The 16,187-nt window shown below is 40.3% G+C and overlaps 1 protein-coding gene across 1 annotated transcript in view; it reads right to left on the reverse strand. All coding sequences in view use genetic code 11, as the record gives it.

The window, feature by feature from the left end:
• Positions 1 to 12,774, reverse strand: part of EGR_09926 (Plectin-1) — a gene marked incomplete at both ends in the record, with an annotated part of 25,948 nt that extends 13,174 nt beyond the window's left edge. Inside the window, 8 exons of the mRNA XM_024499175.1 lie at positions 2,525 to 2,952; positions 3,959 to 4,074; positions 5,747 to 5,967; positions 6,850 to 6,942; positions 7,463 to 7,540; positions 8,657 to 8,746; positions 12,174 to 12,235; positions 12,639 to 12,774. Coding sequence (XP_024346403.1) covers positions 2,525 to 2,952; positions 3,959 to 4,074; positions 5,747 to 5,967; positions 6,850 to 6,942; positions 7,463 to 7,540; positions 8,657 to 8,746; positions 12,174 to 12,235; positions 12,639 to 12,774 — 1,224 coding nt within the window. The remainder of the gene's footprint in view (positions 1 to 2,524; positions 2,953 to 3,958; positions 4,075 to 5,746; positions 5,968 to 6,849; positions 6,943 to 7,462; positions 7,541 to 8,656; positions 8,747 to 12,173; positions 12,236 to 12,638) is intronic.
• Between the last annotated feature and the right edge of the window lie 3,413 nt (positions 12,775 to 16,187).

Below are 16,187 nucleotides of genomic sequence, written 5' to 3' on the forward strand. Positions count from 1 at the left end.
ACATGGACATTAAATATGAATCCACACAGGTTCCAGTTATTGGAGGTATTCAGGTGTGCGTGTGATGAAAAATAACTACATGTCTAGAGGACGGCCGACCGTGCAAGGAGGGGATTAGTCACGGTTGCATGTTCAAGGTCGTCGTGAATGCCACTGCAAGGGGGCTGACATCCGTCCACTGGGGTGAATCAGTGTCAAATGATATATGTACGAACTAGGCATGGGATGGGACAGCTTAACTTTCCAGCCAAAATCACCAAATAAGCAACTCATCAAAAGCGTCTGTAGCATAAGCATACAGGTGGATTGATGTCTTGTGGTGGATCAAACAACGGCGAATATCAAACACTACTAAAATTGTTTACTTTTTCATTGAGATAAAGGAGGGATTCGACGTCCGTGGTTGATCACAGGTTAGATAAGGATATTTATGTCCCTTTTTATTCTCAATCGGTCACACATTCACAGAATCTAGGTGCTTGGATCCGGTAAACCATCTGTATAGGGGAATGAATGAGCTGTTTTCCAGATTACAAAGATGAAACTAAAGATGTCTCATTTCTTCTCTCTTAATTTAACCGGGAGCGCTGCCATAAATGATTCACAGAGGTAAAATCCTCATCCAAACTAGTTGGAGCATTTCGTGGCTTGGTTGAGAAAGAAAGTGCAGGAAAATCTAACTGCTGGGAGGGAGAGTTTGCACCTTAAATTTTTGCCAATTTCATTCACTCCTCTTAAGGTAGTAGATGAACCCTCATTACAACACGAAGAGTTCAACTGCAGGATCAGTAAAGTGGGAAATGATTACATTACCAAACTCAAATCAGTTAATTTAATTTCCCTTATTTGCCATATTCCTGGTTCCAAGAAAGCAGGACGAAGAGGCTGTCGTATTTAATTGCATAGGTGGAATATAAATGCATTCCTAAGCACGATTAATCCCAATTTTAGAACGTGAAGAGGGAATTTTTAACTACTTACCGCCAATGATCAGAGGGTTAAAACATCCTTATTGATGTCAATTATGGACATTGAAATGTGGATCTGGCAATGCTATCCAGCCCAAATTTATTTGTGGGAATACGAGAGATCATGGAGAGAAGTCACGGTTAAAAAAGAATTAGAGGTGTTAATAAAAATTTTCCATTTCCATGAACGCTTTACTTGACTGCGTCGATAAGATGTGGGCGTTATTTACAACCCAGGGATTTCATTCGCCGCTTACAGCAGCACAAGGGAAAATTTGTTTGAATTTACTTCACCTAGTTTTCCCGACATTCCACCTTATATAGAAATGATAAAGTTGGAAAAGTATAAATAGGATCCGGGGCCTTAAAAAAATCACTATGTTCAGCTAAAACCATGGGCACAAATAAACATATAGGAAGCAACTTCGATATGTGCGAGGGATGTTTAAAAGACTTCTACTTCATTTTAGCCCAGTGAGAGCCGGTAGGAGTTGTACAAGATTTGGCATTTCCCCTCTGAGAGCCAAGCGACTAGCTTCACCGAGCAGGCGAAATTTACGAAATTTGGCACCCTATGATGAGGGTGATTGCAAAAGTTATAACTTGGAAATAAGGAAGAAGGAGGAGTGATCTATCACGCCTCGGAAGGGAGTCCAAATTTCTTCATTCCAATGTGGGGATTTCCCGTCTAGCTATTTAGGAGTGGATGAAAATAGGCGAAAATGGCCGTATTGAATAGCCATAAAGATGATGCTTCGAACGGAACTGTGATAGAAAAAAAGGCTCTAAAGGAAGATAAAAGTACAAGAACAGATGTTATTCATCATGGGATGAAGTAGGTAAGAGGAATTTCGAGCAAACCTTGGAAAGTAGTTAAACCGTCAAAGGAGAAGAGGAAATATAAACGGCCCTTCTTGGATAAGCAAGTGCCAAACTAGCCCTTTCCCCAGATCTTCAATCGTGAGAGAGGAAAGTCTGTACCATTGAGATATCCTTTCAAGTAAAATCCTTCCACATCATTTTGACTTAACAACGTAAAAGTGGTATAGGAAGAAGAGTTGGCGTAGCACGACTCTCAAAAGGCACTGTCAGCATTTAAGTAGAACACAAAGCAGAAAATTCTAGTGCTTTTCCTTAACCTGAAAGGAGGTGAAATAAACAAACATCAAGTACTTTCCAACTGCTAGAACATATTTTATAGCCAATTCTCTGTAAGTAATTCAATTAGTGACTGATTAGTCCACCGCTATAATCACTTAAAAACCATCCATTCTAGTAACATTTTTTCTCAATCAGTAGAAATATTGGAAATGCGAATTTTCGTTCCTTTTTGGATAAAAGTAGCATATTTAAAAGCTTTTATTCAGGAAAATTTTCTCCAAGTGGTGAAATGGAGTGAAGTCATTTCAAATCACGTGGACCGAAAAAAAACTAACAGTGGTGCCATTCCGATGGAGGAACGGTAATGAGCCAATGTCGTTCAGCATGTACTCAACTGACAAGTCAATTGGCTATCAAACAACAAATTGCTTATGGAATGTCTGAAGAGGGCTAACCTGCAAATCGGCATAGAGTCTAACCAACTGCTGACGTTGTCTCTCCCTTAGAGGCAATTCTTCACGCCTGTGTCGCTTCAGATCATTAACGACCTGCCGCTGCATGGACTCTAAGTCAGCAGGGAAGTGTCGAACAGCCAGGTGGTCGCACTTCGCTCGCAACCACTGGATCAACTCGGCAGCAAGGAGTCGGTACTCAGACCATAAACTGCGTATTTCATCAGAGACATCTGCAGTTGTCACTAGTTGGGAGCTGAGCGGTGGTGGTGCCATCGCTACGTCCACGTCTACTGGAAGAGGCGGAATTGGAAGAATTTGGCGGCAGCCAGTAATGAGGTCACGCGGAGATAGAGCAAGAGCATCGTAGAGGGAGGAAACGTAGACTATTACCGACCGACTATCCACTGCGTTCTCTGTGGCGACCATGTCTGAAAACGTGCAGAAAATTGTTATTTGTGATTCTAATAATACGTAGCATTTAATTATGCATCATTATGACATATGTGTGCTTCTATTCACAGAGCTAACGCACTGAGCCACCAACGCTTCCACGAGGCACATTTGAATTTTGTGCATACCATCAGGAGTAATTCGAAGGTTAGATTAGTCACCATACGATAGGGTGTGCGCAACATATCTTGCTCCCTTCCTCAAAACATGGACATAATTTAAAAGCATTTTTGGTCGCACTGCACTAGCATCACAGGGTAGTCGAGCCAATTAAAAAGGCTACAAAGAAAGGTTTCCAGTAAACTGGGTGGTCTTCCATCTAGGCTATAAGAGCCGGTATTTTCACGCACTAAGACCCATGATAACATACTAAACTGGTTGGCAACTTTGAAAAAGAAAAGAAAGAGGAGGAATTACCGTCACCATTGCTTTTTTATTAATAATTTAATTTAGACTTATCATCAATCTTCACCTCTTAGTCCCTACAGTCCTCCACCACCTGCCACTTAACAAAAAATACGGTGTAAACACTCATATTAAAGTATGGGACATGCGTCCTTGCACCATGAATGAAATCGGGTGCATTACACCTGTTCCTCTTGTCCAGGTCAAGTAACACTCTCAACTACTGCCTTAATCAACATTGAGGAATGTGGAATGTAGTGTGGAAGTGTAACAACTTGAGACCCATTGAACGAAGAGAAAGGTAATATGACATGACATGTCGAACATCGTGATAAGGCAACCTCACGTATTTTCGTCTCAATGGTTCAAAGTTATCTACTGTTATCCGTAAGCTTTGTCATTTTTTCAAGTCATCGTAACCAAGACAACGCAATAAGTCATCATGCTCTTCTTATGTTTGCCAATGACAAAGTGAGGGTTAGAAAAGTGGCAGGTGAGAGGCAAGTGAATTGTAAATGTATGTAAAAGAGAATGTGGGAAGGCACGAGTGCGTTTTCACTGAGCTAAGGAGAGTTTTACCTTCGGGATAGATGAGTCGAGTTATGCCGAGTCGTTCCTCGGCAATGCGGAAGGCGAAGTCGAGAACATCCTTTGGCGGCCGACTGGCAGCCTTAGAGTAGTCGAAGAAGTGAGGTCTATGAAAGACAAAAATGACAAGTTTTTGCTATTCAGTGCTTTTTTTAACGCAACTTGTCAACTCTGGAGACAAAAGAGATATGTACCACATGAGTCACTGTGTGATCTTTTTCTCAGAGATTTGTGTGTTTCACCCTTTCGAATTCTTTATGCACAAGTTTAAAAAACTAATGAATCTCTTTTGGCCTTCTCGGAAGAATTCTTGTTGTAGAGTGTAGGAGAAAATCTACAAAACCTCAATTAACTTGAGGTACATAACCTATAAAAGTAGGTCTTGCTTCGTATTTGTACTGCAGAGTTGAATTATCACTTCCAACAGAACAGGAGCTAGACCAACTTCTCCATGTTTGTTCTACAAGCAAAGAATGGTTATCAGGGGTAAAATTTGCCTTCCAATTTCTGAAATAACTACAACTGCATCTCCTGAAGCGCGCTGTGTGCGTGAGAACGCCACGGGTACTCCAACAAGCGCAACCAAGGTAATTCATGAAGGGTTTATGGTTATGTGAGAGCAAGGTAATGACTTAAATTTGAGGCAGATTGCGTAATCACAATCAGAGGATGTCTCGAAGTAATGTTTTCATTTGACAAAAAAACAATGCAGCTTTACGGATTGTGCTTGCGTTGTTTTAGTTTCTCGCAGTTTTTACTTCCACAAATGACCAATGCCTGTCAAGCCTTTCCTGACGTCATAAACTTTATGTTGGACTTACTTCAAATATCATAATGGGAGGATGTGTTTATTATCTTCACAAAAACTATGTGGTACTGGGTGCAATACTCAGAATTATGTAAAGCAGTGAAGTCCGATGCTTTAAAGGAGCTCTACATCGGGAGGAGTGGTCGGTCGACTGATCAGACCACACCTACATTGCATTATAGCCTGCGCTTGAGGAAGAAATCCTCCCACCCCCAGTTTCACGCTTTAAACGAAACCTGAAAATACAGTCTGTTGAACCGAGTACGATGATAGGAAAATTCAAGCAAGATTTGTGTAGTATCTAAGCCTCAGCGAGGACATTCAGCACCAGCCACAAGCACAAAGGTGAATTTCGATATGGATCGTTAACTTTTTAACAAATCAAAAACTTCTAGATGGGTGTCGGATATACCAAAGCAACTAAATCCAATTATTTCGGACACTATGCTAGCTGCGCGTAGCTATAACCCTATCTTTCGGGCTTTCAGGCTACCGACTAAAATAAGGTTATTTATGGGCTCTGGGACTAAAATATCACCAAGGGCAACTTTGTAGATATTTCATTTATTATGACTTCACTGAGTCGCCGTGGGAAAATGTTCCAGAAAGAGTTGCGTTTGGTAGATGCGGCGAAATAAAATCATGATGCCTGGATGGCACCCTTCAAAACCTGTTTTAAACTCAGTACAAATTGAGAGGATTAGTCTATTGCACCCAAAAGGGCATATTCACGGTTAGCAGTCATTGTGTCAAACAGGAAATATGGCAGGCCTGAAATAAAACTTCCCAATACATTTTAAAATGATAATTTATTCAGCGGTTTTTCTCATATGTATTTTTTTAAGCTATGACAGCGAAATGCGACTTCTATCATGAACTGTGGATTGGTTAGTTAGACATTATTTAACTACCTGCTTAAGTGTATTTTTACTGCAAATGGAAGGGCATTCATTCCTAAGCCCTCAACTCACTTGTAGCGATGGATGATGGCAAGAAAGGCACGTCCATCACTCCAAGAAGACGAGAAGTCATTGATATCTACACCACGGTAGCCTGTTGTCACGACTCTACACCAGGAGAGGAGATTCCGACCTGCAGTTTCATCCAACAGAGCCAGACTCTGGAGAGAGCTGCTGCCGTTATTAAGGATCAATCGGCCCTCTGGAATTATTAGATCTGGTGGTAGGGCATTCTCCGTGCCGACAACCACTCCAGACGGAAGATGGAGAAGATCTGACAGCTAAAAATGAAGGAATGGGCCCTCAAATATGTGATTCCATTAAATTCAGCAAAATAATCTCTAGCTTCATTGGGAACGCCAAAAAATGGCATTTTTGACTACATTTTACAGGGCTACAACGCTGAACAACATTAGATCTAATTTCGTCGACATGAGGACCACAACATTTGCGACCTAATATCGGTCTTCCCTCACCATAACCTGAGGTCTGGCAACAGGTGATGTTCGGGAATTTTATGATTTCCTACTAGGTGACCTTTGTTATCTTCAGAATCCGCTTACTTGTTTCGGAACACCCACACCTCAGGTGCTAATTACTGACAGCAAGGACATGACAGGGTTGAAGTGAACCGAATATAGATCTGCTGTAAGGACAAGACTAATCGGGTTTGCCTCAAAATATCAAAAATTAAGGTAAACTATATGCGACCTAAATATTTTAAAATGTGCTTTATAGCACAACAAAGTGGTGCTTTGTAAGTTGAAAACGGATGAGCCAATCGAACCCCCAGGTTTTCATGAACGTCGCCTAATTCAGAGCCTGACGACGAAAGCAAAAAGGAATGAAGGAAGGGGGTAATTGTAGATTTTCGACATGCGAACCAATCTTTTTTTGGTCCTCCTCATAACAGCGATGACAGGAAACAGTTTGACATCTCAAAAGTTCAAAACTAAATTTAATATATCCATTTTAATAAAGCAAAACAATGTATTTCAGGGCATTTGCCTTCGGGTACTGATAAAAACACATTAAGTGGTCATGCATCAAGTGCCCCAAAAGGTGCGCTATGGTACGCAGTTGTTTGTATCAAAACAGAAAAGGGGAAGACGTACGTGGAAATGGAGGATGATTATCCATATTAGACCGAGGGTTAACTTTGGATTGCCATCAACAATATCATCCGGACGGATGTTCACGATCCGAACCTAAAGAAACCCGAGCAATCTCAATGAATGTAATACTAATCAAATATTTGGAAAGTGGGAAGGAGTTGGATAAATGTGACTTTAAACGGCTTCATTAGGCAGTCCAATTGGTCTTTCAATTGCGCAGCAAAGACTACAGAGGGTTTTTTGACATAAAATGAGGGTTAACCAGCCAAATCTTATTCCGCTGCAGTAAATAAAGTGTGGATGGTTTGTCTGCAGTTTGCCAAAATCCATGACAGTCGTGCAGCAGAAAACATTAGTTGTGTGCATACAATCTCCTCATCGATAGGGGCAATTTTCACACGGTTTTATAACCAATTTAGTGAGACTAGCCATAAAGTTATTCAAAACTGTACTACTGGAGCCTAATTGTGTTTGATTTGATTCCAGGCGGAACTATAACAGCCTTCCCCGTATAAGTGGCCCGAGGTATGAATCATTAAGTGATTAGGGGTTAGGCGTGTTTCCTCGATGCTTATCTTGGGAGGTCGGCTTACTTGCAGTTTACAAAACTTACCTTTCGGAATTGAAGGAACTCCAACACGCGTTGGACATTCTGAATGCAGTGAACCCGGGTGAGGCCATATTCAATGCTCTAAATGGTGGGAATTGACAATGGTGAAGATGCATCCGGAACGGCATTTCACATTCCTACGTCCTTTTCTCTAATCACGGACTATTTCAACACGCAGAAAGTAATTAATGCAGCTGATTGCTTATTGCAGCCATGTATTGTTTCCCAGTGAATAGATACCGAAAGGCGAGAGATATCAGTAGGTTGGTTGTGTTGTAACCACAAAACATTAGGCGGACGTTCAGTCTACGAAGTCGCAGCCTCTACAATGGATCTCTTCATCTTTCCAGTGTTCTTGGATTTTCAGCTCTCCTTTTTGACAATGCCATAGCTATTTATAGACTCCTATGATATATAACACTGGCGTTGCATTAACCACTTTTTCTACTAAAAACCTTCTAACGGTTTTACGAACAGGAGGTATCGCCCATACCCTATTATTCGCGCCTGGAAGAACAAATATGCAGCAAGGACTTGGTTTTTAGAACGTTTATGCGCAATTCTCCGCACCGTAAAGAAAGGTGAGTTAAGACTCCACAAGAAAACCAGTGAGAGGACAAGTGCAGAGCTGTGTGTTTATTTTAAAAACAAAAAACCGCCCAGATTTGCAGTACAAAGCTCAAATTGTTTTGCTTCCCTTCGCTTTTCTGGCGCAAGTAAGACACGCTTTAAACAAACAACGTTTCAGAATGTCACGTTTTACAGGAGTGAAGTAGTGTTGATGAAGTTGGATAAAAACAGGTGGAATCAAAATTTTGTTTCATGATTTTGCTCTGTGCATAAAATGCATAAAACCAGCATAACTTGACCTGCCATCCGGTTATAGCTTTCAGTACTTAGCTAGAGCAGCTACGGGGTAACGTGCGTGATCTTGACATTCCAAAATGCGAAGTTTATTGTAAAAAGATCCCGAAGAACTATGGAAAGAAGTTTATCACGTTAGGTCATTAAACTTTTTCCTTTTGGATGGCAACCACGGTCTAAGATGAATATAAAATAGATCCAGTAATAAAAATGGTTGCATACTTCCACAAAAGCAGTGCATTTGGACTGTTGAGTGGGATATTAAATTTGAGCTCAGTAAAGGGATAGTGGGATCAGTGAATCCAGAAGGCACAGATTACATATTTCTCTTACCAAGCTTTGACCCGACAGAATTTCGATGAGTTTGATCAGTAGGTGGCCACTCTGGAAGTCCCTGAATAGGTCATTTACAAAAAATCCGTGCTAAAATAGGAGATGGAGAGGGTTAAAACAGACGTTAACCAATAGGCAAGCATTCGGTGCTTGAAACCGAACAAAATCGGGAACTAGCATAAGCTGATGGACATAATAAGTAAAACTGACTTTAAATGATGAGAACAGGTTTAAAATGAGAAAGATTATCCTCAATGTTGTTAGATGGATATGAATATGCAACTTTCAAATAGTTAAAAGAGTTTACTACCGATCGACATAAATCATTCATGCGGAAGGCGACGTGAGTTTCTGAAGCGTTTTCACTATTCCCAGATTTTTTATTTGATAATGCATTCTTTTAAATCCAAAAGAAGACTGGTCAATTGTCTCAGAAAGTGATCAGTCAACGGCTAGACTGATGTCTCAATGCGTGGAAAAATATTAATTGTGGGTGTTTACTGCTATTCATCTGCTAACTTCGCCCACAAAGTGGTGCGGAGTAATCAGTCACTGATAGCATACTTTTTAAGGCATCAGGATTATCCATCATTGGTAGTTTTTACCTAAGGGAGGCAAATCGAATCCACACTCAGTTCCGCCTACAGCAGAACTGAATCTTCTGCCTTCTGATGATTCTTCTTGTGGACAAGTTAACGGAACCGGATTTGATAACCATAGGGACTTATTTAAAATGGGGCCAACAAACAGTGCATTCCATTAACTTTTTCAGTGTTTCAATGCCATGGGAGGAAGTCTAGAGAGCACCTGAAAACCCACCAACTCTACGCAACGCACACGAAGATAATGACGCCGGTTGTTCCGTTCACTCATGCTGATGGCATGCCTTTTTAACCACTTCAAAATTTGTGGCATTAACATGCTCAGTGGTTGAAGTTCAGTATTACCTCGTAAATGCGATGCCAAAACCACTTTTTTGCACACGCCTTGTCACGCCCTCATAAGCACACAGCACGATCGTGCTTGAATACACTACATTCTAGTAGAGGAGAGTGGGACACAGACCTAATCGATCATATTTACACTTCACAAAAACACTCTCCGACAGGTTACCGTCGAATAATGCTGCCACTTTGCTCTGGCCTTCTCCGCGCTGGGCATTTAAAAGACCAAAATGTGTACAGTCGATGCTTGACGTCCATTGGCCAATTAGCGTGCGTACGTGCCTCCTCAACACGTCCAGTTTCTGATCTAAGCCAAACCATGCGCGCTTGCACATGCCTGTGATAATTGGTAATGCCTAACACAATCATCGCTGTACCGAAGGAAAACCCTCTGTTTGAACAGGAATAGGTGAACCGGAGGGTCGTTTACTTAGGGTACATGGAACATCCCTATCCCGCCCTGTTGAGACAGGTAGATGAGCCTCTACACGTTTAAGGAAATGAACTGGGTGGCTTTCTTCTGAGAACACGAGCGGTTAGTGCGAACTACTTTATTACCCACCCTGACTTTGTGGCAGACATTCCATGTGGGAGACTACCGTAAAATAGGAAAACCCCACAAGTTTGTTTTACATATGTACACTCACGCACAGTCACAAAGAATAACAATAAATCTATTTACTTAATGCTGGCTTCGGGCCAAACTGCACAAAATAACGTCACTAGAGTGAGTTTTGAGAGCGGTTGCAGTAGTGATAATTAAGATGTCATGTTAAAGCAAATAATGGGATTCAACCGAGGTACACCAACCGCTGTGAATTGGATTTGTTGTGAACAAAAATACCCAACAAAAACATCATATGTCCCCAGTGCGTTGAGAGAAAAATCACTGTGCATACATGTCTACATTTGAAGCGGGAATCCGGTCTGAGAAGACCTAGTCACTCTCTCTGCTAGCCTAGCCATGCCCGATATAGGAGGAAATAAAGTTAATGTTTTACAGGTGATTCACAATCAGCCCTTGTTGTTGGGTGAATGGCAGCCTTATGGTCAGCTGCATTTCAGAGGCATAAAAAATAGACATTGTTGATTCGCTTTCAGACAAACCCAATATAAAAACAATTGAGTCAGAAGGATGGGAATTCGTACAGCAATTAAAGTTTTTGGAAGTGAAAAACGTAGCCTTCTAGAAAGCGATGAATCTATATGTCACTGCCCTATTTTAGCAGTTGTTTTAGGCGTGCAGTGAGGTAAGAGACACCTTCGCTCAGGTTTTACCTGACTGGGTTAATAAAAGATTAAATGCAAAGTGAAAAGCACTGAAAAGTGGTCTTGACTACGAAATTATAAAATTGCTAAAGGACCAAATGCATAGCGCTGAATTAAACAGAGTTGGTTTGAAAAACTCTCCAAAGCATTCCTTCTACCGACAATACACAAATGGGTCGAAGTTTTGTAAGTCATCAATAAATGCAAAACTTTTCATTATCTGCTGTTTGGCACCACTGAGGTGTGATCGTACTTCGGCAGAAAACAAAGATAGGAAAACGCCAGCTGCATTAGAGCCCACTTTTATCCATCACTTTGTTTACCACAACGCATTGAAGTAGGCCGGAGAATTTGTAAAGGTTTGATTATGAAACATGTCGACACTTTACCATCAGAACTGACTTATCACGGAGACTGAAATTCACCAATACGTGCTGAACCAGGGTGGGTAGAAATTAATTGTGCATCTGAGTTTGAAGCTCTAGTTATAAACGTGGGATGTTTACGATATAATTGCGCTAAATAAATTCCAACTATCCTATTTAACTATTTATTTTTTGTTTGAGAGCATAACTAAATAACGGCAAATCACAATTTAATTTTATCCAAAATCTGCCGTTCAAAATGATCGAAAGAGTTCTGAACAACCATTTATGGAGCACTAGTTTCATAATCCCCCAGCAAACCAAAAAAGGTTTTGCAAAAACAACAGAACTTAAAGTTATCCTTAGTTGTTGCTGTCATTTAATCACTTCGCAACGCTAATAAGTCCTCCTTAAGCAACATCAAAGCCTAAAATAGTGATCGAAGCAACTGGGCGATCTGACCGCTCCAACTGATTAGCAACGTTTTTTAGCATGTGGCACTTAACAGCTTGCCACTGAATCTTTAAAATATTTACTTCATCGAAGTGGTAGTAATCCAAAGAAAACTTGGAGTGTACAGCAAACAGCATAATTCCTTCTAATTTGAAAGGAAATAACCGTAGCTGCTTTGAAAATACAAGTACGGCAATATTTGAATATTTAGTCATACCAATTTAATCTTTTCGTGTTTGATATTCACTAAACTGAATGCATACTTAATAGACAAAACATTTTCACCTGAATCACATGGCTGGAGAATGCTAACACGCATTTAAGTAAGACATCAAACGAAATTGCAGGAAAAAACCCAAAAATTCCAGTTTAAGTGGGCTTATTAATTATAAAGGGTGTATCTTTAAAGGCATATATACCAAAACTACGGGTAATATAGCCGAATGTATAAAAAGTAATAAATCATCAAGGCTACATCCAACGCACCTCTGATAAATGTTTATTGACCCAAATTGTAAAAGCACGTTTTTGCATTGCATCTCGTTGATCTGCAATATTTAAAATGGTTTATACACCCTTATTTAGCACTATGTGTTAGAAGCTTTTGTTCTAGTAAACACAAATTTGCATTTAAAATTAAAGGTAATTGACTCACTGAGATAGATTTTACATATTGCACTAAATGAAGGCATAAAGTGCGCAACGCGGAATTAAAAATTAATCAAGGAAGTCGAATTTTAAAAGTTTAAGTGATAGATATACCTACATGAAAACACTAGAGTGACTATTTAAAAGGCACAGGTAGCACTTGCACGTTGGCAACACTAAGCAAAGCAGAAGTCAAAAATACATGGAAACAGGTATACACAGCCATATACCCATTAAAATTACCAGATAACAAAAAGCTAAAAACGCAACATTGATTCCCGAATAGTCATGTATTTGGCTCACCGGCAACACGAATCACTGCTCTATCGGCGGGGTCTAGCTGCATAATGGCAAGTGTTAACTTAATTTGCTCCAAATCCATCGGCTCGTTCGCAAATATGTCCATAGAATCTTCCACGCGTTCAAGATCATCATTCATATTAACTGTGCGAGAATAAGCAAGCAGAACCAAAATTGTAAAGCGCCCAAGGTTGTTTATGTTTACAGTTGATACAGTAAAACAGAAAAAGAGATCCAATGAACAAAGTGCTTTGCCAAAACAGCTACTAAAAAATTTTATTACAAGCTTACTGGCAAAAAATTGTTTTATTTTGCAGTAACAAAAATGGTATTATTGGCTAATCTTAATTTTTAAAAGAAAAAATGCTTGGTTGCTTTTCTTTTAAGAATAAATCAAAGTTGTGTGTAAAAGCTTTTTGCACTGTTTTGTAGTAAAATGATCAGCGTTACATAATTTTACTCCAAAGAACCTAAAAGTGTTGACTTCTGTTGAATTTTAATATACAAATCTGGTTGTTTAGCCAAACCAATTGACATAACAATGCGTTGTGCATCGTTAGCTATTACAACTTTTAGCCCACTTTATTTCGTTGTTGTTTCATGTTAACTGTAAGCATAATTTGTGATTGTTCCTTATCGTAGCACCTCATCGATATTAAAACTACTAAATGCGTCGTTAAAATGCTCATTTATGCGTATAAAGCCGGAGAAAAAGGGCCGTTTCAGTTACATTTTATACTTTTGCCAGAGGCAATATGATTGCTCTTTAAATATGTGTAGCTTCCCGAGACTTCCCTGTACCTGAAAGAAGCCATAATACTGTGGCGTCCCGAGACTTCCCTGAAGAAAAAAGAAGGCACAATACTCGGGCAGAATATATGCTCAGTACAGAGAAGGTGCTTGGGCTCCTGGCATGGCCCCAAGGCCAGCCCACTCAGCGAGGTACAAGAAGGCGTATTCAAAAGCACAAAAGTGGCGCCTCACCAATACCAAGGGATAAACCACCATTGTATTACAATACTGAGGGCAGAATATGTATTGTCGACATGAAGGCATACTAAAGGTTATTGGCATTGCCTGGGTTCATACCACCCGGCGAATTTGCAATCACGGAGCCCCTAAGGTGTACGTTACCAAATAGTTAAAGTATTGCACATTATGGTAATATCTTTACGATTCTCTAAATATAGACTTTATTGCAATTAACTGTTCCATACAAGCTGCGTCAATTTTGTTTACACCCTGGCTCCCGCATTTCTTCTTTACTAGTGAGTTGAGAGAAATGCCGATTACGTCCTCCTTCAGTTACCTTTACAATAACTTTCCAAAAAGTACACGGTAATCCACGTCACATTCTTTAGCATCACTTTGAGTAATCTTTCTTTTTCAAATTAGACTATAAGCTCGACTTTTTAGTCAAATATTATTGTCTAACGAAATAGCTTGTCGTCAGACAAATTTTGTGCTACCACTTATTTTAGACCACAGGGCAGTTAGTTCTTCAAAACTCGTGCTCTTCCACACCTCCTACATAAGAAATGCGCTGAAAACGTATTTCGTATAAAATTAAGGTGCTGTGTAATATGTTGAGCCTAAGATCCTTACTGTTTCCGGACCAAACTAGTGGGCTTGGCAGATTTCGTGCTAATATCACTTTTGTTTGCAATTGATTGTCTCAGCTGATAAGACTTGAATGCTCCTTAGGTTAGGTTTAATAAGTCATAAGGCTCAGTTAATAGTGAAGCCTCTTATAACGTTATATAGCGTAAATCTACTCGAAAATGCTCAGAGTAGTAGGCCACCTTATTTTTTTACTCTAAGTTTAACCCGGTCCTTGTACTTCCACTAGTCACTATGGCCTCCGGGCATGCTGATCGACTCAGCTCTTCTGTACCATAGTACTGCATTCTTCGCCATACCTCTATGACTTTATTTGACTCCAGGAAATATTTTGGTTGCTACTTTGACCGCCTACCCCGATTTTAACTACTTAGTGACAAGCCTTAACACGACTAACTTCAAAGAAAACGCTAAAATGACATCCAAGTTCCTTGTTCTACAGAAATACTGCAAACGGTTAAAGCGACGCTAGCCGTACACCATCTAAAAAGTTGGCTACAGAGCAGTCTGTGTTACTTGCATGAAAATTTCAATTAAGTGGACAGACAATAACAACTCTACATTGCCCTAGCTAAGAGAAGCAGAGAGATAGGAATAGGCTTCAACAAAGTGAAAAAACATAGCAATGAGGAGAGACATGACACCTTATCCCCACAAAAGCATTTTAACCCTATCCTTTATTATGCGACTCTGCTTTTATGCCAGTGTTCCCACGACTAGCGATAGCAGACAAGATGACAAGGGTAATCTAATTTTCTAATAAGGTTCCAAAACAGATCAAAATCCTGGACTAAGTGGAATTACCAGCAGGGATCTGCGGCGTTACTGTCAGATACCCTTGTAATGCGTTGGTGGTTTGAGTCTCAGTTTGGTGAGGAGCTACTTTTGACTTGACCATTGTACCACGCCAAGTGAACTGCACTTTGAGCCATGTCAGTAATTCCAGCACATTTTATTTGTCAAACATGTATTTTGACCGGGTATTATATCTTTTATCGTCTATAGGAAAGTCCCGGGATGCCAAAACCTCTCTCTTTCACACGAAATCTATGACTGATAAGTGGGCGGTTTTTCCTCAGGCCTGCCTACGTCGAAATAGCTAAAGCAAAAGCCTAACCAAAGAGACCGTCTGGATGACGCCTAAGATGAGAAGGGGTCATTTATGTACCATGCTATTTAACTCGGCCATCGTATTTCCGATAGACATCATGACCCATGAGCAATAACAATAGTCTCGGCTCCCCTTTACATTATTGGTTTTTATTTTATTATACTTTCACGGCCTCTCACAACTTCAGGAAAGTCTGGGAGTGCTACAGAGTGTCCTAAATCTGGAATTCTCAAAATACGAAATGGAGAATACATGTAGCGTCCCGAGACTCCCTAAAGACGAAAGAAGACACAATACTCGGGCAGAATGCACATATTCAGCACGGAGAAGGTGTCTGGGCTATTGGCATGGCCCAAAAGGCCAGCCCACCCAGCGAGGTACAAGGGGGCTAATTCCAAGTACAAAAGTGGCGCCTCACCAAAACCGAGGGATAAACCACTATCGCATTCCATACACGAATATTAAAATTTGGTCCATCTGCGCACAGCACCTGCCAGCTGTACACCCTTTACTCGGGTACTAAACATCAATGTTCTAAATTTTCATTACTAAATAAGTTCTGATCTCTTGCACAACGATGAGCTCATGGTAATTGTAAGCAAGTTACGTACCACAAGACGTCTCACAAAAGACAATCCATAATAGTACACACCGATGGACAATATAAGTACTGGCCAAATAAGACAATGATTACAAATCCTAATGTCTATGAACTGGCTGACACTCACAGACACTTGTTAAAATAATCATTTGTAGAAGCGGTAATTACGGCGTTGGCACAAACCAATCAACTTGTGACCTTGTCTTCATTTTTTGGAACA

The sequence above is a fragment of the Echinococcus granulosus genome (genome assembly GCF_000524195.1).
Source record: "Echinococcus granulosus chromosome Unknown EG_S00176, whole genome shotgun sequence".
Lineage (NCBI taxonomy): Eukaryota > Metazoa > Platyhelminthes > Cestoda > Cyclophyllidea > Taeniidae > Echinococcus > Echinococcus granulosus.